Source organism: Antechinus flavipes, chromosome 1 (genome assembly GCF_016432865.1).
Source record: "Antechinus flavipes isolate AdamAnt ecotype Samford, QLD, Australia chromosome 1, AdamAnt_v2, whole genome shotgun sequence".
Taxonomy (NCBI): domain Eukaryota; kingdom Metazoa; phylum Chordata; class Mammalia; order Dasyuromorphia; family Dasyuridae; genus Antechinus; species Antechinus flavipes.
Genome location: NC_067398.1, coordinates 358,371,034 through 358,397,103, shown reverse-complemented (window position 1 = coordinate 358,397,103; position 26,070 = coordinate 358,371,034). Strand labels below are relative to the sequence as shown.

Below are 26,070 nucleotides of genomic sequence, written 5' to 3'. Positions count from 1 at the left end.
TCAGTTACTTACCGGTAACATAGGACTAATTTACTATGTTTACACTACCTATTTCAGAAAGTTGTGGTGAAAAAAAACACTGTATATCTTCAAGCATTATGGCAGTGTGATTCATTACCAAAAGCATGTCACCTACATGAATGTCAACATATAAATCTCATCTATCAATCAGTCACATTTATTAAGCACCTACTATACTAGGCCTGGGGTCAAAAAGATATATCTTCCTGAATTTACATCTGGTCCCATTCACTAGCTGTGTGAAACTAGGCAAGTCATTTAACTCTATTTTTCTTACCTATAAAATGTGGTAGAGAAGGAAATGGCAAACCACTCCAGTATCTTTGCCAAGAAAATGCTAACTAGAGTCACAAAGAAATGGATGCAGTTAAAAAAAAAAAAAAAAACTTTAAAAAATGTATTACATTCTTTTCTAAGCACTGGGGATGCAAAAAAAGGCACAAAGAAAGTTCCTCTTCTCAAAGGAGCTCATAATCCAATGGAATATATATCAACACATATCTTTTTTTTATATATAACTTTTTATTGACAGAACCCATGCCACGGTAATTTTTTACAACATGGCTCCTGGGGACAATGTCCTCCTTTCAAAAATATTCATCTGCTGGTCTCCAAGAGGACAAAATATGTTGCAATCCCCACAACAGGGGTTTGGGACATCAGGAGCATGTGGCCTTTGAAGGAATGATCAATCTGTCGGGTCAGGGCACTCAATCACCTTTCTTTTTTTTTTAATTGTAACTTTTTATTAGAACATATGCCTGGGAAATTTTTTCACAACATTATCCCTTATACTCACTTCTGTTCCGATTTTTCCCCTCCTTCCCTCCACCCCTTCCCCCAGATGGCAAGCAGTCCTATACATGTTAAATATGCCATAGTATATCCTAGATACAATATATGTGTGCAGAACCAAACAGTTCTCTTGTTGCACAGGGAGATTTGGATTCAGAAGGTATAAATATCCCAGGAAGAAAAACAAAAATACAAGCAGTTTACATTCATTTCCCAGTGTTCTTTCTTTGGGTGTAGCTGCTTCTGTCCATCATTGAGCAATTGAAACTGAGTTAGATCTTCTCTTTGTCAAAGAAATCCACTTCCATCAGAATATATTTTCATACAGTATTTTTGTTGAAGTATATAATGATCTCTTGGTTCTGCTCATTTCACTCAGCATCAGTTCATGTAAGTCTCTCCAAGTCTCTCTGTATTCATCCTGCTGGTCATTTCTTACAAAACAATAATATTCCATAACATTCATATACCACAATTTACCCAGCCATTCTCCAATTGATGGGCATCCATTCATTTTCCAGTTTCTAGCCACTACAAATAGGGCTGCCACAAACATTTTGGCACATACAGGTCCCTTTCCCTTCTTTAGTATCTCTTTGGGGTATAAGCCCAGTAGTAACACTGCTAGATCAAAGGGTATGCACAGTTTAATAACTTTTTGAGCATAATTCCAGATTGCTCTCCAGAATAGTTGGATTCATTCACAACTCCACCAACAATGCATCAGTGTCCCAATTTTCCCACATCCCTCCAACATTCATCATTACTTTTTCCTGTCATGTTAGCCAATCTGACAGGTGTGTAGTGTCAACACATATCTTTAAACCAATAGCATGATATGATTGAACAGGTTGGGTTCAGAACTAAAAAAGGCAAGGAGGGCTGGATTACATTCAGGAAAATCTGTTGTTGGCCAGTAATTTTCAGGCAGTCTAAGTCTGTGATCCATTTGGGATTTTCCTGGTAAAGCTACTGGAGGGGCTTGCTATTTCCTTCTTCAGGTCATTTTACAGATGAGGAAATTGGGTCCTGCAGGGGTAAGTGGCTTGTCCAGGATCACCCATCTGTAAGTACCTGAGGGTCACATTAGAACTAGGGAAGATGAGTCTTCCTGACTATACTTAACTGCCAAAACTGGAAAGCTCCTTTAATGACATCAAACTTCTCACAGAAACAAACAAAAACAACAGCCATATTTTTAATACTAATATTCATTCTATAGATACTGTTATGTAACTTCAAATTATAGAACACTACAGTTTTCCAAGAACAAAAAATTAGTCACTCAAGAAACAATGGAAAAACACATGATGAGTGTAAGCAGGTTGTAGTAAACAAATAAAAAAAAAAAAAAACTTTCAAGAAGAATTAGAAAGAAGGATGAAATAAAGGAGATCTATGATAAAAAGAAGAGTTAGTCATCAAGGAAGATCAAGGAATAATTAACAGACACTCCATTTGATCAACTGGCAGTCTCTTGCTGTAAAAAGGAATGGTAAAAGGATGTTACAATACATTGGATGGACCCTCTTTGGCAAATCCATGGAGAAAATGAACAAGTGCGGCACAGAACAGTCAGGGATGGATGGCTTCAATCTGTATTATTGAAAGGAATGCTCACATCAATGAAATCAAAGAGCCATTTGAATATCTGAGTATGTTTGAAGTGATTATATCTAAGTCTATTAGACCCATACAAATAGCATTTAACAGTATATGAGGAATTTTAAATTTGGCCTTATTTTTTCAGTATTTTTTAAGATTAAGAAATCATTTTACCAGGGTAAGGGAAGAATATATTTAAAAATGAAAATTATATAAATATAAAGATTTATATTTTAAAATTTTAAGGGGGTGGGGTAGTTATGACCAAATCCCCTGTATGACATAGTTTAAAAAACAAAAAACAAGAAATAGTACCAAGACAGAATGAAATAAACTAGGCTAATCTTTGCTTAATAGGAATATGAAGACAGCTTATAAAATAGTTACCTCTAAACTTAGACTAAAGATAACCAGTTAGGGTGGAGCAGAAGAAGGCCATGTGGTTCATTTAACTTTTGAAAAACTTTGTGCAAAATGATTTAAAATAAAATAATATTTTGCATACACTTTAGGAATTTTCTATTTAAAGGAACATTGCAATAAATTCTTAGAATAAAGAGGACTCTTCTAAGATGAAAATTAATGCTATGATTCATCTGTTTTCTAAGTTCTGGCTTTTATCTATTAAGTTTCTTATTCTCATTTTTGTCCATTTAAAATACCAATGATATTGATAATAGTCACTAATACTCATTAGCTAGAAAGCTTAACAAAATTTATCTCGACTATTATGGTGGTTCCTAGGATAGGATGCCACTTAAATATCCTAGACAGTCATCACCAAAAGCATAGTTAATCCCCTCCAGTCAATCAATGAACATTTATTAAGCACTGACTGTGTGCTAGGCATTATACTAAGCACCTGATGTGGGCGTTGGAGTCTATGAAAGAAAATCTTCAAGATTATAGAACATGAGCCTTTCTAGAGAGAGTAAGTTCTAAGGAGTTTCAGTTTCAAAAACTGGAAACCTTCACTTCACTTACATTCACTATTAAATATTACTTAACACCATTAAAATTATCCCAAAGATAACCAGATGACAAATCTGAAACCAAATCAGACTCAGCTCCCTCCTATGCCATATGGCTATAAGAAATAAAAAAAAACAAACCTGGAAAGTTGAGGATTCCTTCTGTATTGTATATATATTAACCCTGCTTTATAACTGCACATTTAATACCATTAATGAATTAACCATTTCTTGGGGTGTCAATCAAAGAACCAAGAACCTAACCAAAAAAATCTTAGGACATAGAGATCAGCACAAAAGTACATTAGTCAGCTCTCTAGTCAAAAATTAACAATAACAACAACAATAACAGCTAATATTTAGCTAAGTGCTTACTATGAGACAAGTACTCTGCTAAGTATTTTTCAAATATCTCATTTGATTTCCACAATCCTTTTAGGTAGGTGCTATTATTATCCCCATTTTATAGATGAGGAAATTAAAGCAGAGGTAAAGGAGCTTACCCAGAATCATACACAGTTAGTAAATATCTGAATATGATATTCATATTCATATTAGCAAATATGAATTCAGGTCTTTCTGATTCTAGCTCAGATACTATCTCCTATGCCATTTAGCATGTTATAAGCCTGAAAGTACTACGTAAATATAATTATGCTAGCCACAATGCAAGATTTTCTTTTAATTTTGTGTTAACTAGTATATTTTTAGTAGATATTAGCAAGTAGACAATCTATGGTCCAAGTAGCTTATTGGGTACTAAGAAACTCTAAATCATAGTCTCGATTTGATTGTTTCAAAACTATTTAATGGTTCCTTATTATCACTAACAATAATTGTACAGGTGGTTTTAGTTTTCTAAATTGATTTAAGTAGTAATAGGAATATGATTTGGAGAGATATCCTTGACATCTTTCTCTAAGCCAGAATTCTCCAAGGAGCTTAGTTTTGGGCAATCCCTAATAAGTCGCTGTGAAATAGAGATAGTCTGATATGCTAGGTTTTATTTCAAATTGCATGGAAGACTTCCAGGAATATTAATAACACTTTCAACTAAAGTTAATTCACTAGAAGTCAAGGAATAAAGTAAGGGAAGCAAAAGAGACAAGGTGAAGGGTTAGACAAGAAGCATCAATGTCTTAAAATTTTCTATTGAGTCATTTTAAATGGTGTTTATTAAAAACCAGAACTGAGCACCAAAGATTGGGACCAATGTTTTAGTTCCAATGGTTTAGGAAGGGAAGAAGGGAGGAAGGGAGGAGAAAAGGAAAAGAGGGAGGGAAAAGAAGAAGGAAGGAAGGGAAAGAGGGAGGGTGAGGGGAAGGAAGGAAAAGAGAAAGGAAGTAGGGAAGGAGGGAGGGAAAAAGCATTTGTTAAGTCCCTATTATGTGCCAGAAACTGTGTTAAGAATTTTATAACATTATGTCATGTATCCATATGACATTTCTGGAAAGTGGGTGTTGTTATTATTATCGTCATTTTATAGTTGAGGAAACAGAGGCAAATAAGGTTAAGTGCCTTGCCTAGGGTCATACAATAAATAAGTCTTACAAAAATATAAGCAAAAAAGAACCTAATGCTGTATATAGAAATTTAGAAAAGTTGAATATTATATTGGGTAATTATTGAATTGAATTAGAATGAAATATCTAAATTGAGATGAAATCTAAATTTAGGTCTTCCTGACTCTGAGCCCAACACTGTCTACCAGGCTACAGGTAAATCCAAAGAGTCATAATACATAGGTAGGTTCCTTAAGTTGAGTCAAAATTGAAAAGGTATAAGGGGTTAAATTATGTGCTTCAAAAAGTTCCTTGGATTCATTTCTCTTTAAAAGGGAGTTACCTATATCACATGTGGTCAGACTTGTAGGCAGTGAGAAATGAAGAGCATCTAATTATGGTCTTTTCTACTAGCCTGCACGTGGCAGCCAGATTCTGAGAGCAGAAAACAGAGGTCAAAACCAGAATCCCCTCAATTGAAAGTCAGATCAAGGCACTAGCAAATGCCAAGTTATAGGAATATGAGGGAAAATCTTGTGAAATATTTAGGTGCCATAATGAGACGTCTAAGCAACATCATTTTAATCAGTATTAAACATCCTACGGTGACTACTTTGAAGATGACAACATGCATTTGGATACAAATTCTGGTACATTTTTTTTTAAGTATTAGTTTCTAGTAAAACCTTCTTGTTAAATGGTTTCAGTCCTGTCTGACTCTTCCTGGCCCCTTTGGGGGGTTTTTCTTGACAAAGATACTTAAGTGGCTTGCTATTTCCTTCTCCAGCTCAATTTTCAAATGAGGAAATTGAGGCAAAAAGACCAGATTTGAACTCTAAAAGAGGAGTCAGGGCTAATCTCTATACATTGCAACACTTAGGTATTCCAGTGTCACCTTATATGAAATCATCTTTACCTACCTGTTTATACCTAGGTGCGGACACAAAAAAATGATAGTTGAAACTACTATATATATATAAGACAGAATTTCATTTCTGTAGAAATTGAATATTTTATTTATCATACAGATAAACCCAAGTCATCAAGGGGGCATATACACATCAAAAAGATAAAAGTTTTTTAAAATTTAAGGGAAGCTGGGGGAGGAAAGCAATTTGTCTGATTTTTATGTGTCAATATCACCTAATGCTCATTTATTTAATAAATCCTTAGGCTGCAGAAAGAGGAAGTCAAAACAAATGGTCTGAGTATTATTCTCCTCTCCTTTAATTTAGATATGAGTCATGACACTGAATAGAGGGGAGTGAAAGAGTGAGCATCAAGTGAAAACTATTTAGTACAAGCCCAGAAGATCCTCAAAGATTAGCTTCACTTTCACCAATGGTCATTTGACTGACTTTGAGATCAGCTGACTGATGAAAATTAAAAAAAAAAAAAAAAAAAACTGCCTCTTCCTTCCATATGGAAGTAACTTCCACAAGATCCCATTGTATAAGTCGTCCGTACTGATTCTTCCACTCCAATCTTATTCTCATGTCTTCTCATAGCATGGAGGTGACTGGATTCATTGAACCTATCTTAGAGAAGCACAAGCCCAAACAAGACAAACCAAGCTGGAAAGCTGTAAGTCCAGTGAGAGATTGTGTCAGCTCTAAGGGGTCAGCTCTGCTGAAGTTTTATAAGGGTTACTACAGGTTCAATAGTCTCCTGACCAGTGCTTCCAAAACAATAACTAAGGAAAAAAGAGATTGTAACATGCTTCTGTGAGACATGAAGGTGGCACAATAGAGTGCAAACCTTGGAGTTAGGAAGATTCATCTTCATGATTTCAAATCTGACCTCAGACACTTACTACCTGGGTGACCCTGGACAAGTCACCTAACACCATTTGCCCAGTTTCCTCATTTGTAAAATGAGCTGGAGAGGGAAATGGCAAACCACTCCAGTATCTTTGCAAAAAAAAAAAAAAAATGCATTAGTGACTGAACAACAACAAACATACTTAGAGGAGGAAGGACTCATAATGACAAAAATTACAGATCCCTCAATACTGAAGAATAAGTGGATAAGGGAAAATATATGGCTATAGTAGTGCTAATACAAACATTCTGCAGAAAGCAGTGGTAGAGAGCATTCCAATTAAGTCAGAAATCATACCTATGAGAAATAGTGAATATTCAAGAAGGACTGAGACATTCATATTAGTTTTTACAGTTATATAAGCCAATGTTATTTTCATTTATTTAATTAATTAATTTTGCTGAGGCAATTGGGGTTAAGTGACTTGCCCAGGATCACACATCTAGGACACATTAAGTGTCTGAGACTAGATTTGAATTCAGGTCCTCCTGACTTCAGGGCTGGTGCTCTACCCGCTGTGCCACCTAGTGGCCCCCAAGCCAATATTATTTTGCTGCTATTCCAAAGTCACACCTAGTGTTCAGCCTTCAGGCATAATTATAAAAAAAGAAAAACAATACTTAATTATCTTTTAACAGGGGACTCTTATTTTCCACATATTCAGACAAACACCAGAGGAAACAGATGGACTTTCTATTGGGCACCTTTTTTTAGAAAAAAAATGTTACTAGACATGGTCTTAAAAGACATAGACCTTAAAACCCTCAAGCATTTATATCTGAAGACTACTAACTAGCAAGAAGGAATTCAGAAAAAAACAATTTTGCAAATAAAGATTCCCATTTTATCTAAATAAAAGGGAGACCAATAAAGCTGATTTATCAAAATAGCAGATAATCCCCCAAATAACCTATATTTACCTTTGCAAACCACATGGATCCTCTCTAATTATAATCTCAGAAGAATATAATTTAAACTAATTTGCATTGCCTAAATACAACTTTTGTCAGTATAGAAGTAATGTCAGACAACAATAGAAAGCTGTACCAGGATTTCAAATGTACAAAGTAAATAACTGAGAGACAATTATGTAATTTAGCAGCTCATATTTATTTTTTATTATGGATAAATATTTCTACTTAACAATAATCAGCCATTTAAGGTGTCACTCTCCCCAAATAAAAATTAAGTTGCCAATTTCAATTCCAGAAATTCTCTATAACAACAAAATTACAAATTCAAAATATGTATGTATATGTAATGAGGCAGTAGTATAGGAGTTAGAAAGTCAGCCTCAGAACCAGGAATACCTAGGTTCAAATTTCACTTCTGACATACAGACACTATAGGCAAGTCATTCAACTTATCATTGAGTGATTTGTGCAACTTTCTTAGAAGAGAAGGCAACTGACCTACATTGTTAGACTTAAGGGAATGAAATCACAGATCTCATTTCTATTCCCTTCCCTATCATTTATTTTATATACAAATACACATACACACACACTCACTCACTCTACGCTGACTACAAAGCAAATGAAAATAGAAAAAAAAAAAAAAAACTACACAGGGTTTTTCTCCTGGTATTTGTTTTACTTGTTTAAGCTTACTTAGAAGTGATTTTCTAGCGCTGCTCTTGAGGCCAATGAAACCAATACATTTAAGGCTTTAAAAGTAAAACACTTGGATTTCATGCAGAAGGCATCCTGGGCCTTATCATTCTGTTTAAGATTCTGTGCAAGATTTGCTTGAGTTTTTATAATGGCAAAAGCTTCCTCAGAAAATCATTAAATATCTTTTTATGACATGCCTGATCACTCACTCCACTGAAAGCTTTAACAAACAAGAGAAGAATCTGCTAGTGTCTATGGCCCACTGTTAGCATCTTTCAAAGGACAGCAATAATAATTTACGAGCCAGTGAATAAATTTTAAGAGAAGCATTATAATTCATTGACTTGTAGCTAAGAAGTGTAAGCTTGATTATTCTCACTGGGGATAACCCACAGAGTCAAATGAAAGGCAGTTTTAACAATATTAAACTGGACCAAGAGAAGGAAAACTTAGAGAACTGAATTTAAGCCTAAGAAATCAAAAAGTACTTTTCTAGGAAATTCACAGCCTTAAACTTAATCCTTAGGAGTCCCACCTACATGTCATTTATAATTTGCTGTCCATCCAAAGAAAATGATGCGGTCTTAGTTGGGCACGTATTTTCTGTCATTTTTCTTGTGGTAGTGATTAGCCATATAAAAATCCAGAAGAAGGAACTGAGGGAGATAGGAGCTATAACACCATTTTCTTATTTCCAGGTCATCATATTGCCAACTCTACTAAATAAAATCATTTTATGAGAATGTCAAGGTATATATCCTACTGGGAAGGTTAAATTATATGCAACTGGACAATTATCTTTGAGATTACATTTTCATAATACGCTTAAAAAGCATTTTTCAGGGTTTTGAAAAGAAGCTCTTTCCTCTACAAAAGTCACCATATTTTCCAGAGCTAATGTTTGCTGAGCTTTGCAGAAACACTTCGCTGGTCCTGAATGCTTTTTTTCAGTAGTACTGCTAACACATTCCTTTTCCCAAAATGTGGAATACTAAAAGACGCTGGCTTTTTTTTTTTTTTTTATTCCTATATTCATTCAGTAATACTTAACACATTTGACTCCTGGCCTTCTTCCCCAACTTATTCAACAATTTCAACCATGACAGCAAACAAGTTTGAGCAGACAAACTGCATAGTAAATAACTTGGTCAGTTCACTTTGCCCCTTGCTTCAAATAGTTTCCAGGAATACATACTTATAAAAGCACAAATGGACTTTAGTTTCAAATTCAAAAAAGGCTTATTTCACAATATTTTACGTGTGACTTATAATGACAAATACAGTATTATATATCTCTAGAGAGCCATCAGTTTGACCTTCTATATTACAACCTATGTAGCTTGCATGTAACCATACTAAGTAGAAGAATGAACAGATTTAGAGAGGGCAATAAACATGAAAGCCTTCTAAATATTAGAAATTCCATTTAGAATTTCCCCTTAAAAGTTTCCTGGCCTTCCTCCTATTTTTCATGTGGAATGTCATCATTTCTGTCCTAAGAAATATACTCAAATTGCAATTTGACCTTGAGCTGCAAAACAGCCTTTTAAAGTTCAGATCTCCTGCAGTTAATGAAATAAGATATTAGTCGTACATTAACAAAAGGAAAATGTGTAAAGGGTCTTTAAGTAAAGTAGTTGCTGAAAGAATGGTTCCTAGAAGGGATAATGAGGGACTGTTGATATTTTACTCATTTCTATTCAGACCTCGGGCTTCAAATCTGTCATCACTCAACCAACAAGAATTTATTTAGCATCTACTATACATTCATTCATTTATTCATCAAGCTTTTATTAGGTTATACTGTGTGAAAAGCCCTATGTTAAGTAAGCACAAAGAGAGATGCAACATTTGGGAAAAATGTCATTCTTGTCCTTATAGAGCCTAGTCTAATTGGGGGGATAATACACACAAACATACACACCTCACAACTTTAGTGATTAAGTGCTCTGGAAAATTGTGAATCAAAGTGCTAAGCAATTTCTGAGGAAGTTACTCATTACCAAGAGTTACAAGGGCAGCATTTGAATTGAACTTTAAAGAATGACCTAAAGAATACATTGAACAAAGATATCTTATCCCTCTATAGGAAAGAGCTATATCCCACCTTCAAGCAAGTTTGTATAATTTATATTTTCAAGTCAAAATATTTTCTGCAATCACTATAATTAAATGGTGTTTTCTATGCATCAACATGAACAATGCTCAGTGCTAGGTGCCATACAAATCAAATTAATATGATTCTATTTTACTAGATGGGCTAGAAGCAAACTGACATTTGCTATGTTCTTTTTCCTTACAAAACTGAACCCAGCAGTTTCTCAACCTGTCTTGCATGAGACTGACTCACCTTGACCTCACCCTAAAAATATCCAGCAGTTTATATTCCTCCTCCCTGTTCTGAAACACTTCTCCATTAAGAAAGCAATTTTTTCCAAGTTAAGAAATCAAGCTTTTGATCATCTTTATTTTTTTAAGAAGGAGCATCCATGAATTGCACAGAGGCAATGATTGAATGCATGGTAATGACTGAAAACAACTTCAAAAATCAAAGAGATTAGAGGTGGCAGATGTGCCTCTTGTTTTAAATAAATAAATATAAAGAACAAGGATAAAGGATAGGAAAGAATAGAGATGAAAGATGGGAAGAGATAAGAATAGAGAAGAAGGAAAAAGGGCTAGCCCATGCAGCTAATAGTCCATCTATAATATCAAACAGAAATATTAGTCTTTGATAAAGAATGCCTAAGCCTCCAAATAAAATTTTTAAATGCTTCTTCTCATAGCAATCAAGAACATTTCCCAAATTCTCAAGATATATTCTCAAGAAACTGATATTAGTAAGGAGGTTTCTTAAGATCTCCATTAGGAAGAGTGTTTCAATCTTCTAATACATTTCACTTAGAAAACTGCCTTTGTAATTCTTTTGACATCTATCAGATAATTGTTTCTATCATGCATAATACATTAAAGTTTGCATCAAGATCCAGTGTTCACCACATTAGATAATTCCATATTAGAAGCTCAAAAATAAAATTGAACATTGGCTATTTTAACAAATCCAGTGATTTGTTCAACAACTGACATTTTAATGTAACATTTAAGACTTTCAAAGCAGTTTTCTAACAACTCTGAGCAACAAGTGCTTCTTAGTTATCCCTCTTTTTTGCAGATAAAGATACTGAGGCACCTAGTCACACAACTGAGTCAGGATTTTACCACACACACTTTCCTGACACAAAATAAAAAGTTCTCTTCATCAACATCCCACTGCCCCTCAACAAACCACTTTCACAAGAAACTATACAAAATGGATTGAAGGAAAGCACTAGATAAGATTATTCTGCACATTACATAACTCACAGAGAAATAGAGAGAATCCAACTAGGCAAGGAAAGATGATAAGACAAAGAAATCCAGGCAAGGTTATATGTTACAAAAAGTACAGGTACTTAACTCATCAAAATGAATAATTTTTCTAGGGGCTGTTAGCCATTAGGTCTCTAAGCACAGAAATTTCAAAACCACAGCCACCAGTGTTTATATAAAATGGTATTATTTGCAAAAGTTAATGCAAAACTACTTAAAAATAAGTAAGTGGGAAAATATTAATAGAACATAGGTAAGGATGGGGAAGAGTCTATTAAATCTAATTATCACACTCTTAAACCAGTAAAAATACTTTTGAACGTCTTACTGCATGTCTTTCTTTTTATTTTTTTTAACTTTTCCCTGATGATCATTGTTTTATTGAATCCTTTAAAACCAATGAAAAAGTGTACTGGAACCTTAGTGATTCAGACCATGTAGTAACTCAGACAGTATATTCGATTTTTATTGAGAATAAGATTTAAAATAATTTCTTCCTGATTATACTTCTTCCTGTATATATTTCCTGGGTCTTATGTCTAAATAAAGACCTCTACCCAAAACCCAATTTTTTCTTTTTTTTTAAATAACTTTTTATTGACAGAACCCATGCTAGGGTAATTTTTTTACAGCATTATCCCTTGCACTCATTTCTGTTCCGATTTTTCCCCTCCCTCCCTCCACCCCCTCCCCCAGATGGCAAGCAGTCCTTTACATGTTAAGTAAAAATCCAATTTTTTCAAGTCAAGGTCTCAAATAACTAAACAATTATTTCAATCAGGCTGTAGCTTGTAGAACCACAAATTTTTTGCTTTATCCTAAACAATTTTAAAGTTTATAACAGAACAAACCTATGATTGATCCAGACATTTATATTAAATGGCTCCTATGGTCCAGGCACTATTCTAGATACCCAGAATACAGACAAAAAAAAACAATAATGAATGGAGGATTTATTAATTGATTACTAGACTCAAATAGCTGGGAATACAAAAGTCTAATATAGTCCCTGATCTCAAAGAGCTTACATTCTGGTGGGGGAAACAATACATACATATTTCACAAGAATGAAACTGTTCCTGGTCTAATGAACTAATGTTTGGCCCAGTCTGGAAAGACAATATGCACATTTATAGATGCATACAAAATACATATTACAAAAGAAACAAGATTGTTGGGGAGGGAAAGAACACATTATCAACTAGAGGATCAGGAAAAACTTCATGTGATTTGATCTTATCTTTGAAGGAAAGAAGTGGGAGTGTAGTGAGGTAAAGGGTGGATAGTATAGTCAGGATAGGAGAAATGGAATGTCTTGTATGAGGTTAAGAGGGGCAATTTGGTTGGATGGATAAAGGGGAGTAAGGTATAATACAGCTTAACATAGATTGGGATCCTGAGTTGTACAGGGAGTGAGTAAGAAAAGTTTCATTTGAGTGATTAGATCAGAAGCCAAATTAACAAAGGGCTGAGACTTGAGTGAGAGGTTAAGAAACAGAAGGCTAACAGTGCAGACAATTTTTTTCTAGGAGTCTTGCTAAGAAAGGCAGAAGGATAGCTTCATGGAATGAAAAGTGTACCAACAGTTGTTTTTGTTTTTTTAAGAATGAGAATTTTGGGTGTTTCTACAAATAAGGAAAGGAATCAATAAATAAAGAGGGATGAGATAGATTTCTGGGTTTTATACAGGCTATTCTGCAGTACCTACTTACATTATGTAATAATATAGCTCATTTTGCTGCTACAAATTATATCTTAGTTTTTTGTATTTACTGCACTTATTTATTTGATAAGGGATGTTTAAGTTAACTTAGAAGTTACATTTATTTAAATCAAGAAGAAAAAAAAACAACCCTAACACTATAATTCAGTCTCTAGGGTCACACAGGCCTTTCACTGTTATTCCCAATGCAAGAGATTTCACTGCATCAGCAAAAGAATTGGACGCTCCTGCTTTGAATGCCATTTAACTCCACCCCCTGTAAGGGTAAACCTGGCAGTCAGTGGCTTTTTCAAACCTGGGAGTAGGGCCAGAGATTTAACTAGCTGGCTCCCACAGTCGCCAAAAAGTAACTTGGTCCTTCTCTCAAACCAGCTGGTGTCCCAGGCGACCCTCCAGTGTTTAGGCTGAGCAAACGCAGGAGGCTCGAGCCACGCCCCACCTGCCTAACCCCTTAAAACTAAAAATAATCTTCATTCATCCTAGCCCTTTTTCTCCTCTTCAGGAAGGAGAGGATATTAAAACCTCTTTTCTCCCCACCCACGTGGGAGCCAGTTTCATCGGGAAATGAGAAAGATTACTGTACGGATATCTCTCCTTTCCCATGATAGCAGCGAGGTTCCATTAATTTTTTTCCCCTTCCCTTAACGATTTAATAAAAAATAAAAAGATTGTGATAATGATGAAGATGACGACTCGGAGAAGTTTCTCTTCCTACCGTTCCCAGCCCATTTCTCCGTGGCTGCTTAATGTGCCGTATAAGTACCAACACCCAAATCTTAAGGACAGACGGACACACACACACACACACACACACACACACATACACACACACATATACACACATACACACACACACACACACACTCCAAATCCAGAAGAGGCTGCAGAAGTAAGGGACGGTCAACATTTCCAACTAAGAAAGAAAACGAACAGGGAAGAGAAAAGGCTAGTACTGTAGCTGGACTAAATAATAATAATAATCTAAGTAACTCAAGAAAAGGAACCTGCCTTTATGTTTGGACGTCAGAGCAAAGTTGGAATGTGTGAGCCAGGGCAGTTGAAGCTTTTCAGTGAGTGCTAGATGAAGAGGTTGGTAGCGGATCCCTAACTTTGACAACGGCAACCGCATTGAAAATGTGGGTGGTGTTTCTGCTCTTCACATGCACCTGTTAGGACCTTCCCCTTACTTAGTTCTAACCTACAGGATGGGGCGAAACTGATTCGCTGGAACGTGGATTCCTTTTTGTAGATTACCATCGACAGAGCATAATATTTCCTCATAATCCTCCCCATAATCAATATAACCAACCGCACACTTCCGCAAGAAAATTACGATAAGAAAAAAATCCCTCTCATCTCCCGACTCTCCTACGCCCCGACCAATTTTTCAAATGGACTTCCTTTTTTCTCATAACCTTATAATATCCGGCTCTATATCCCCATGTTTCCTTTCCCTTTCTGCCACGTTCCCCGTTGCCACTTTTCTACGTCTCCCTTACCCCTCCCGAATTCCTGAAGATTAGTTTATAAGAAGAGATTTCTCTGATCGCAGCAGGGACCCGACCGAATCGGCTCTGGGCTGGTCAGGGAGCCCCAAGCTGCAGTGCACCAGGGGTGGGTCTTGATAGGGGGAGGGGGCGGCAAAGCCACGAGCCCGAAACAGGGGAGAGTGACGGCCAATGACGGAAGGAGTTTCTTCTTAGTAAGAAAACAAAACCAAGTGAGACCGCTTTAAACTACAAAGGCCAGAGCAGGAGAGGTCCAGAGAATGGATGGAAAAACAAGAGGCAGAAACCGGGAGTTGGAGTGAAGGGAAGCTACCAGAGTCTGAGAGAGGCCTGAGAAGGAAGCAGAAACAGAAAAAGGAGTGAAGGATTGGGAGAGTATCAGAAAGCTCTGCACCGACCGGGCCGAGATGGGAAGAGACCGAGAGACAAGAACAGAGAAGAACTTCGGAATTAGCTGGCAAAAAGCTGGCAGTATCGGAAGGGACTGGAAGGACGGGACAGGTGTGGCGCTTCCCAAGAGGCAACGACCAAACTTTCTCCCCAGCCGCGAAGTTAGGGGCAGTGGAGTTGAGACTGCGAGGTAGTTTCTTCCATGCCCACCACCCCACTCTCAAGGTAGGGGGCGGGGAAGGAGAAACTGTCCCCGACTGCACACACCTCTCCAGTCCCGGGACTCGGTAATGCGTTCTAGATGTGCACTTTTACCCTCTTACTTCACCCTCAGGTTCGTTTTCTCTGATTCTCCTCCCCTGTACACACATCCCACGCCAGGACAACTGAGCAACCTGAGGCGGTCAAACTCACCTGGCTATAGAGCTCGCTGACCGACATGACCCAGTCCGCGCAGCAGACAAGCCCGGAGACGCGTCTGGAAGCTCAGCCCTAGCTTCAGCGATCCGGCCCCTCTCTCCAGGGCAATCTCCGGCTCCCGGTGCTGCTTGCTGTCCCGAGTGGCTCTCACACCAGCCGCTGCCCGTCTGGCGCCATCTTCCTGCGCTTAAAAAGAGTTTTTCCTTCTTTCTTTCTTTTTTTTTTTTAAATCACCCTCCCACTTTCCCCTCCTGGTTTTGCCGAGGCTCCGTTTCCTGGCTCTTTTTTTGCTCCGGAGCGACCTTTACTCGGACGGCAGCCAGGCTGGAGTTAGGGCTAAGGTTGGGAGGAGCAGCAGCAGAGGAGGAGGAGGGGAAGGAGGAGGGAGAGATGGAGAAGGAGGAGGAGGAGGAGGCGGTAGCTAAGCTCCGCCGCTCCCCACTCAGGTATGGGGAGGAGGTGCCGGCAGGAGAGCGTCAGAGCCAGGCGCTCCGTGCGTCCCCTGCGCCTTCCGCGCGCTGCAGGTGCCCGGGGCTCGGGCTGGGGGCGGGACTGCTCCTCCCACCCCGCGGCTGGTCTGAGAACGAGGTGGCCACTACACCGGGATTCTCTGTGCTGCTCTGAGTCCGGCGGGGCGGGGGTGGAAAGCACGCGTGGAGCCAATCCCGGGCCGCCCCCTGCTGGTCCTGGGGGCAAATATCGGCCGGACCTGAAAAAAAGACAGGTGCATCGTGTGTATAAAACACATACATACACCACACAGGAGCTAAGCATACGAAAGAGAGAAGAAAAATGAAAAAAGGAAAGAAAGAAGGGGAGGGGGTAGAAGTGTCAACAAGTCTCTTGGAACGTTTGGTGACACCAGGGTCATAACTCACAACTCTTACTCGAGGAACAGTAAGGAGGGCAGTGTCACTGAATAGGGAATAAGTGAAAGGGAATAAGATAAGAAGACTAGAAAAAGTAAGGGGACCTTAAAAACTAATCTACTGTTAGGAAGTAGTAGGGTTTAGTTTTGCAACAGTTTATTATTACATTGATTTGGATACCTAGCATCCTGTCAGCTCCTCTAAAATCAAAGTAACTTCTTACGGTAAAATACTGATGTCTGTCGCTAGTAAGTGATATAACAAATGCTGGGGAGACTTATTTACCAATGCCTACATGAGAACAAGAAATGATAGTTATATTATGCAATAAGGGCATTCCATTTCTACAAAGCAGAACCCAAGTCATTTATGCAGAAAAATATACAGATATTCTTCATCATTTATACATTGTCTCCGATCCAACACCTCCTCTCTCTCACTGTGTAGATTTCTACCACATTTCCTTTTCCATTATCAATGGCACTTGACCGTCTTAAATAGCTTCACCACTTCCTTCCCTAAACCAAAAGTGTTAAGAGTGGGGAGAGCACTACAACTAAATGCAATTGAAACTCTGGTTCTATATTTTCTACCTGTATGAACTTGGCTAAGTCAGTTCCTCTCAGCATTTCCTGATCTACAAAATTAGGGTATTGGAATAGTAGATAGCTAAGTTTTATTCCAACTCAAGCCACTCTGATACTAAGTAGAATATACTCCTGAAATTAGAAACAAAATTGTAAGAAGTTAGATGGGTGGCAGCTAGGATAGGAAGAAGGGAAAGGGGAGAGAAGGAAAGGAAAGAAGGATGACAGAAACACAGGTTGAGTTCTCAGGTCAGAGTTAAGTATAATCACCATGATGTTAAACACTCCAATCCTCCCTGAAACAGGTTCCTGGTTGCTACAGCAGGGTTCCTAAGTTCATAGGGAAACCTGTGAAGAGACTTGTCTATTTTCTTCACTTCACAGCAAAATTTAAATCTAAAATGGCACACACTTCTGGTCACTCACTATAAAAAAGCATGGTGGTATGTGATACTATGTGGTAGACACTTCTAAGCACTGAAAATTCAAAAATAGAGCTTTCAAGCCATTCAGTTTTAACAGGCAAGACAGTGTACAAATAATTACATGTAAACAAGATATAGATAAGATAAGAGGAGAGCTAATCCTGGGTGAAAACAGTAGCCCTGAGGACAGGGTAAGATTTCTTGCTGAAAGTAAGATTTTAGTTGAGACCTGAAGGAAACCAGGAAAGTTAGGAAAGAGATGAGTAGAGAGAGAATTCTAAGGCATAGTAGATAATAACCAGTGAAAATACATGGAGATGGATGACATCTGGAGGAACAGTAAGAAGGTAGTATCATAAGATTTGGAATATGTGGATGAGAATAAGATAAGAAGCTTTAAAAAAAACTGGGAAGAAATCTAGGGGAGGGTGTGGGGAGAAGGAGGGGAAAATTTGAAACACAAGGCTATGCAAGAGTCAATATTATCAATGCATATGTTTTGAAAATAAAAAAACTTTTTTAAAAAAGTGACAGGAATTTAAAAACCAAACAATATTTTATATGTGATCTAGAGGTATTGAGGAGCCATTAGAGTTTATATGGTAGAGGGGAAATATAATCAAATATGAATTTTGAGAAAATGAATTTAACAACCAAGAGGAAGATAGATTAGAGTAGGGAAAGATTAAAGATCAGAAGGATATTGCAATCATCCAGGCCTGAGTTGGTGAGAGCCTAAATCAGAGTAGAGAAGTGTCTTAAGAGAAAATGGGGTGGTAACAGAAATGTTATGAAGATAGAATTGACATGTCTTGGAAACTAGCTGATAGAATATGAAGAAGGGCAAAGGAGAGAAAATGAATAATTAAGCATGATGCCTAGTTTTGAATGTGGATAACTGGAAAAAGAATGGTGCCTCCTGAAGAATAGAAAGTTAGGAAGAAGGAAGGTTTAGGGGGAAAGATAATGAATTCCAATTTTAGATGTATTAAATTGAAAGTATCTATGAAACATCCAGTTGAAAATTTCCAATAGACAGCCAAAGATTCAAGACTGGTGGTCAGGAGAGAGATTAGTGCAGGAGAGATAAATCTAAAAATCATCATAGCAGAGAGGAAGATGATCACATGGAAGTCCTGAGATCAGTCATTGATAATCATCTTCTTTGTCAAATTGGAATAGTAGCTAGAAAAGTAATCCATTCAATCAGCATGTATTGAGTGTCTATTGAGTGTACCATACCAAACTAGATGTCTTCCTCTACTTCTCAGTTAATCTTGACCATTTGGTGCTCTTTGAAAATATCTCTTACTCATACTCATAGTTGGGGAATGGCTATCATATTACATATATAAATATATTTTACATATATAATAGTATAATGAATATAATGGGATATTATTGTTCCATAAGTAGGATGATTTCAGAAAAGCCTGGAAAGATTTATATGAACTGATAACAAACGAAATGATCAGAGCCAAGAGAACATTGTACACAGTAACAACAAGATTACGTGATGATCAACAGTGATGGACTTGGCTCTTTTCTCCAATGAGGTGATTCAATGCAATTCTAATAGACTTGTGATGGAAAATGCCATCCACATCCAGAGAGAGAACTATTGGTGACTGAATGTGGATCAAAGCATAGTATTTTCAACTTTTTGTTGTTGTTTATTAGCTTGTTTTTTCTCTCATTTTTGTTTACTTTTGATCTGATTTTTCTTGCACAATATGACAAATATGGAAATATGTTTAGAAAAATTGCACATTCAACCTGTATTGGATTGCTTGCTGTCTTAGGGAGTAGGGAGGGGACAGAAGAAGAAAATTTTGGAACTCAAGGTTTTGCAAAATGGAAAGTTGAAAAGTATCTTTGCACATATTTAAAAAAATAAAATACTATAAAAAATTAAAAAGAAAATATCTTCTACTCTCTTATTCATCTACTACTGTCCATTTTCTCCACTATTCACTATTCCTGATAGCCCTCCAGCTAGCACAATTGATTCAATTAACTTTTAAAAAACCCTTATTAGATGTTTGTAATGGTTAAGAATAGAAGAGAGGGGAATCCCCACTCCTAAAGTGCTTACACTATAAAAAAAGGAATGCAACTTCTTCACAAATAAATAATTTTTAAAATGGAATGCAATAGAAGCAAGGAGGAGATCTACAGACAAAATACTCTTAGAAAATTTGAGGAGAAAATACTTTCAGCTGGGGAAAAGAGGGAAGGCTTCAGAGATGAGTTGATAGCAGGTCTCGGTCTTAAAGAAAAAGAAGGATTTCAACAGGCAAAGGTGAGGGAGAAAGTTTAATATCAGACTGGGGTGTGGGGAAAGCTTGCACAAATTCTTGGGGATGAAGGAAATCAAGGAACAGATAGTAGTCTAACTAGGTGGAATGTAGAATATGTGACTGGGATAAGATACAAACTCCTTAGCATGTGGAATTTAAGGTCTTGCATAAACTGGCTCCAATCCATCTTTTCAACCTTATTTCACATTACTCCCCTTCACCTATTTGTCCTTCCCGATAAACTAGTTAAAATTTCCCTTTCTCAATCACTCACCTTTAGTCATTCATACAAACATTTTTCTCCAACTTCACCAGCAGTTTTAGAACATACAGGCTCTTTGTACCTGCTTTTAGGTTTTCCTTAAGGGTTCAGTTCAGGAGTCAGCTCTGCAAGAATTCCTGTTTTATTCCTACCACAGCAGTGGTGATTTCTTCATTTTCAAACTATTCCCCATTTATTAATTCTTGTGCATGCTGTGTCATTTTAGAGGTGCCTGTGAACAAAGATTGTATTATTTTTGTCTTTGTAGCCTAGCATAGTACCTTATGTAAGAGGTTTTTAATAAAATTTTTTGAATTAAATCAAATTGAATATTTGATGTCTTTCCCATCTACTTCTCCCATCTCCTCAATATGTATCTCATTTCTAATTATTGCATGCTGTCTCTCCTATTAAACTGTAAGTTCTTTGAGGGAAGGAACTATATATTTTTTAAGCTTTCTTTTTATCCCCAGCCTTAGTACCAGTGTCTGCAACAACAGTAATCATTTAATAAAATTATTTTGTGTAGATGTATGTGAGTGGATGGATAGATAGAAGGAAAACAGTGTCAAATAAAACTAGAAATGATAAATGGAATTAGATAATGGAAGAACATGAATACAAATATACTTTAAAAAAAACATATATTTTATTCTATATAAAGAGGCCCTGAAATTTGTGAGTAGGGGGTTTATTTAGACCTGTATTATATGCTGACATATGCAAGGTGTGGCCATCCTGGTCTGTAACAGATGTACAATGGAGACAGAGGTATAGGTCCCAAATCTGTAGCCTTCTCTAGCTCATCGTATTACATAGATGCTCATATAAACATTAGGGGCAGTATTGTAATGGGAAAATCAATGGGACCAGAATTTGAAGAGACTTGGGTTCCAAGTCTACCTCAAACAATTACTAGATATCTGAGCACAAACAAATGACTTAATCTCTCAGCATCTGTTTCTTCATCTATAAAACAGAAATAATACTTATAGTACCTACCTCACAAGGCTATTTGAAGTAAGATAATGTATATATGGAGCACTTTGAAAATCCTTAAACATTATATAAGTAGCATTTACCTTTGTTGTCATCATCATTAATTACTCTCTGACCACAATGATTTCAAAGTGATGGGGGGAGGGTAGAACATTGATTTGAACCCCTTGCCACCTCCTGCCTACCCTTATGTCTGTGTGTCTGTGTGAGAGAGAGAGAGAGACTATAATCCTGCAAAACTCAACAGGGCAATAGCTATTATAGAAAGCCACTACAGAGACATTACCAGACCTCACAAAATGTACCTTGGGTGCTGTAGCATCATTTCAGTTGGCCACAAGAACATAAATGAAAGTGCAATTGAATCTGATAAGCATTTAAGAAATGCCTGCTAAGTATGAGGCACTTTGGAAGGTACTAGGGATTCAAAGGCAAAAATGAAATCTTTGACCTCAAGGAGTTTGACTTCTCCTTATTTATTTAATTTGGCAACTAGGGGACACAATGGATAAGGTACTAAACCTTAGCTCAAATTTGGTCTCAGATAATTTACTTGCTATGAAACCCTGGACAAATCACTTAGCCATGTCTGTTTCAGTTTCCTTATCTATAAAATGAAGATAAGCACATACTTCACAGAATTTTTGTAAAGATAAAATGAGATATTTGTAACATACTTTGTAAAACCTACCAGTGCTAGTTATCATTTTCTCTTATTCCTCATCTATTTTATAAGTACTTATTTCTTCTTTTCACCCCCTTTCCATTGGATAATAAAAGATAAAACAACCAAAAACCACAAACCTCAAAGCAAATCTGCATAATCCAGTAAAATATTCCTACATTTGGCCTTATCTAAAAATGTATGTCTCATCCTGCATTTTAAGTACATCTTATTTCTGTCTGGAGGTGGTTGGTATGATTAATCTTTAGTCCTCTGGAATTGTAGTTTATCACTGAATTAATCCACTTCATTCTATAAGACAATGTTAGCCCTAATCAAACCTATAGTTCTGAAGAAAAGGTGTGAAGCCAGAATCTTTTAATCCATTAATTTATCTGACAGAGCTCCTCCCTTGTTTCCTTAAACTCTTCCTAAAGACCTGCCTCTTCCAGAAGATTATCCTAAATTATTTATTGATTTTTCCCAAATGCATTCCTCTTAAAAAAAAAAAAAAAAAGGAATTCCAGATCTGAAAAGATTTGTGTGAAAAGCCACGGGAATAATATGAAAGATTAAAGATGAAAACTCTCTCTGAAATCACAAAAAGGACTAGTATCATATCTCCACTGAAGTCTTTTCTGCCTTCATATGTTGTAGAGATAACCTAGGTTTTCAAAAACTCTGCCACAAAACAGAGCAAACTTTAGTTTCCCAAGTTAAGATGATTCCCTTGTCATCTGAAAATCTGCCCAGTCCTGTATAAGTTGGCTCCAACTTCTGGAGATCATTATTCTTTTTAGTCACAGCAGCTCAGAAAGACCAACTAAAAGCTGAAAAAATATTGAAATGCCCATGGTGATCTACACTGAGGCAGTATGTTCTAAAGAATAGATAACTAGTCTTGAAATCAGGAAGATTTGCATTAAAACCTGCCTCAGACAACTATGGAGTGCTGAGCAAATTATCTAACCTCTTGGAGTTCAGTTGTTTTTGTTTGTTTTTAGTTTTTCATCTGGAAAATGAGACTCACTAACCTCTCAGGTCCCTCTCCAGCTTTAAATCTATGATATTATGACCCATAAAATCATGGATTCTTTGATTTCAGAAAGCTCTGGAGAGAGTTATATGAATTGATGCTAAATGAAGTGAGCAGAACCAAGAGAACATTGTACACATAACCACAAGATTATGTGATGATTCACTGTGAAAGATTTGGCTCTTTTCAACAATGAGGTGTCTCAGACCAATTCTAATAGACATGTCTTGGAGAGAGTGATCTGCATCCAGAGAGAGAATTGTGGGGACTAAATGTGGATCACAACACCTTTTTATGTTATTGTTTACTTATTTGGGGGGGGGTTCTTTCTCATTTTTCCCCTCTTTGATCCGATTTTTCTAGTAAAAGGTTGTACTGAGAGCAGAAAATGGTAACAGCACCAGGCAATGACGCACTTGTAAATGGCATACTATATAGAATGCTGGATGTGGAGTCAGGAAGATCTGATCTCAAATACTTTCTTAGCTGTGTTACTTTGAATATCAGCCTCATTTTCTTTACCTATAAAATGGGCCTAACAATAGCATTTACTTCCCAGGGTTGTTGTGAACTACAATGGAATAATAACATGTAAAATGCTTTGTGAATCTTAAAAGCATTATATAAAAGCTAGTGATTATTATTAGTGAGATCTTCATCCTAGCAAATTCCCTTCTCCCCAGGAGCTCCATGAATACTGAACTAAATTACTAGAAAGCAATCAGAAGTACCTTCTAAGGAGTGGAGGGCATTTCAACTATTAAGTAGAGGTGGAGGTTAAAAGCCCCCAAATCGACTGTGTTTTATCAATGGATGACATTAGTTACTCACAGTGTGAAACCCTGTTAACAGCACTGATTCTGCCAACTATGCTTAGCATCTAATTTATCCACTCACCTTTGTCAGAAACCCTTGGTGGGATGTAAATGTTCATTTCTGGCTGTTCAACTTCAGCACACGGTGAATGCAGTAACATCTAAGCAAAACTTTCATTATTGCCTCTGTGTGGGAGATGTGACTGGACATAACCAAGCTTGTTATCTTGTATCAGACTTCCCCAGTGGGTGGGAACATGGCCAAATGGCTCTTTATCCAGAGAAAGGTGACCATGATGGTGAAGAGGTATGGAAACCATGTCATATAAAGAGCAAATGAAGCAACTGAGCCTGTTTAGCCTGCTTAGAAAAACATTAGGGGGACATGAGAGCCCTTTTCAAATATTTGAAGAGTTGTCATGTGGAAGAGGGATTAGATGTACTTTTATTTGCTCCAGAGGAAAGAAGTAGGAGCCAGGAAAGAGAAGAGGCAGAGGCAAATTTTAATCAATTTTTTAAAAATACCAAACCTGTGAATCCATTGGTGCATGTAATTCCTAATGAGGAAACTATCAATATAATTCAGCCTTTGACTTGTAACCTTCTATAATACCCTCAATGTGTAGTCATCCAACAATGACAGGGTAGATGGAGATCCACTCCTTTCTACGAGAGCCTGTTCTACCACCAGACCTTTCAATTTTCTTCCAGTGCTAGGATCCTCTCATATTGTTAGTAATCGCCACTTAGATTCCTAAATCAAACTGGGAGTGCTTTGAGGGTTGCCTGAGGTATGTGTCTGTATGTGTCAAAAGATCTTAAAACTAGGTCTTCCTGACTCCTATGCCAATTCTATCAGTTATACCAAAATACCTCTAACTTAACTCAATATAAAGGAGAATATAAGGATATAACTTTAAAAAAAAAAAAAAAAAAGGTCAGTAAGAGTGTCCAACTATGAAAACTGTTAACTCTAAAAGCAGGAAGTTTCTTCTTCACCCTGTGTATATCTCCCTTGTTGTGGGAAAAGAGCTTGTGTAGCTCAATGAAATGATGAGCTACACCATGCTGAGTTGCCCAAGAATGGTAGGTCATAGATAGTGGAGAATCCTTTCAAAAGGTGATCCACTGGAGAAGGATATGACAAACCACCCCAGTATTTTCCCCAAGAAGGTGCCATGGGCACTTTGTTCTTAGGGTCATCAAGAGATGAACACAACTGAACAACTAAATAAAGGTCCCTTCTATTATAAGTGTACAAGTGAAGGCTAGATGACTTGCAAGGATGTTATAGAGAAGATACCTCAATTAGTTGGGATGTTGGACTAGTCAACTTCTAAGTAAAGCCTTCCAGTTCTAAGCTATCATTCTATTCCTGACGCTGCCTTTCTTAAACAAAAATCAGGGAACTTAAATGTGGATCCTAATTACAAAATTGGGAAGTAAACAGAAGCCATTTTTCAGAACTCCAGGTTTCACTTCTGTGTCCTACTTTCATCCTACATTCACTAAAGGAATCCAATACTTTCTTATTCTTTTCCCTGGTTCTGATAATCACTTTTCCAAAAAAGGATCTGATAACTGCTATTTACAACTGAATGTGGATTTAAAGCAGGGATTCTTAAACTTTTTATGTGTTATAAACCCTTCTGGGAGGCTGGTAAAGCCTATGGATTCTTTTTCAGAATGATCATAGAATAAAATACATATGATTACAAAGGAAAACAATTATTTTGAAAGAAAAACGTAGTTTTTCTCTATCCACATTTACAGACTTCTCCTCCCTCCCTTCCATCTGCTAGAATTAAAGAACCCTTGATTTAAAAATCACTCAATTCTCTCTCCTAAGAGTATTTATATCTCATTTTGGGCTGAAAGGCTCTGTCCACTGTTAAAGATATTTCAATCAGCAGCAAGTACAGAAGAAATATTTCTTCTCTTTTGAAGGGGAGGGATTAGTTTTCCCAGAATCTCTGAAATCACAGCTTGCTAGTGCATACAGGTAAGGTCCCAGGCTCTAGCCCTGATAACCTACTCTCTCATCCTTTCCCCTCATCTTCCAGTTAGTGGGAGGAGGGAGAGGTGTAGAGGGAAGTAGAGTGTCAGAGAATGAAAATCAGGGCAAATCAGGAGAAATCAGCCTCAAAGCTCACAAACCAAACATCTGAACAAGTGTAATTCTAAGTCTGCCAAGTTCTCTAATGAATTGCTCATCTGCCCAGCAGCCTGTGAATAGGGAATCACTCTCTCTCACTATGAGATGCTACTCATGCATACCAGATACTCACTTGTATCACATTCCCAGAGGGTAATAGAGCCCAAAGTACATTCTATCCCCAGCATCTAATGCCCTCTTCTGGGCACCTACCCAAATG

General features: G+C 37.1%; 1 protein-coding gene across 1 annotated transcript in view; it reads right to left on the bottom strand.

Moving 5' to 3' along the window:
- The window catches only part of MYO5B (myosin VB), a 518,558-nt gene extending 501,473 nt beyond the window's left edge, over positions 1–17,085 (bottom strand). Inside the window, exon 1 of the mRNA XM_051969631.1 lies at positions 15,733–17,085. Coding sequence (XP_051825591.1) covers positions 15,733–15,759 — 27 coding nt within the window. The 5' untranslated portion in view covers positions 15,760–17,085. The remainder of the gene's footprint in view (positions 1–15,732) is intronic.
- Positions 17,086–26,070: the final 8,985 nt, after the last annotated feature.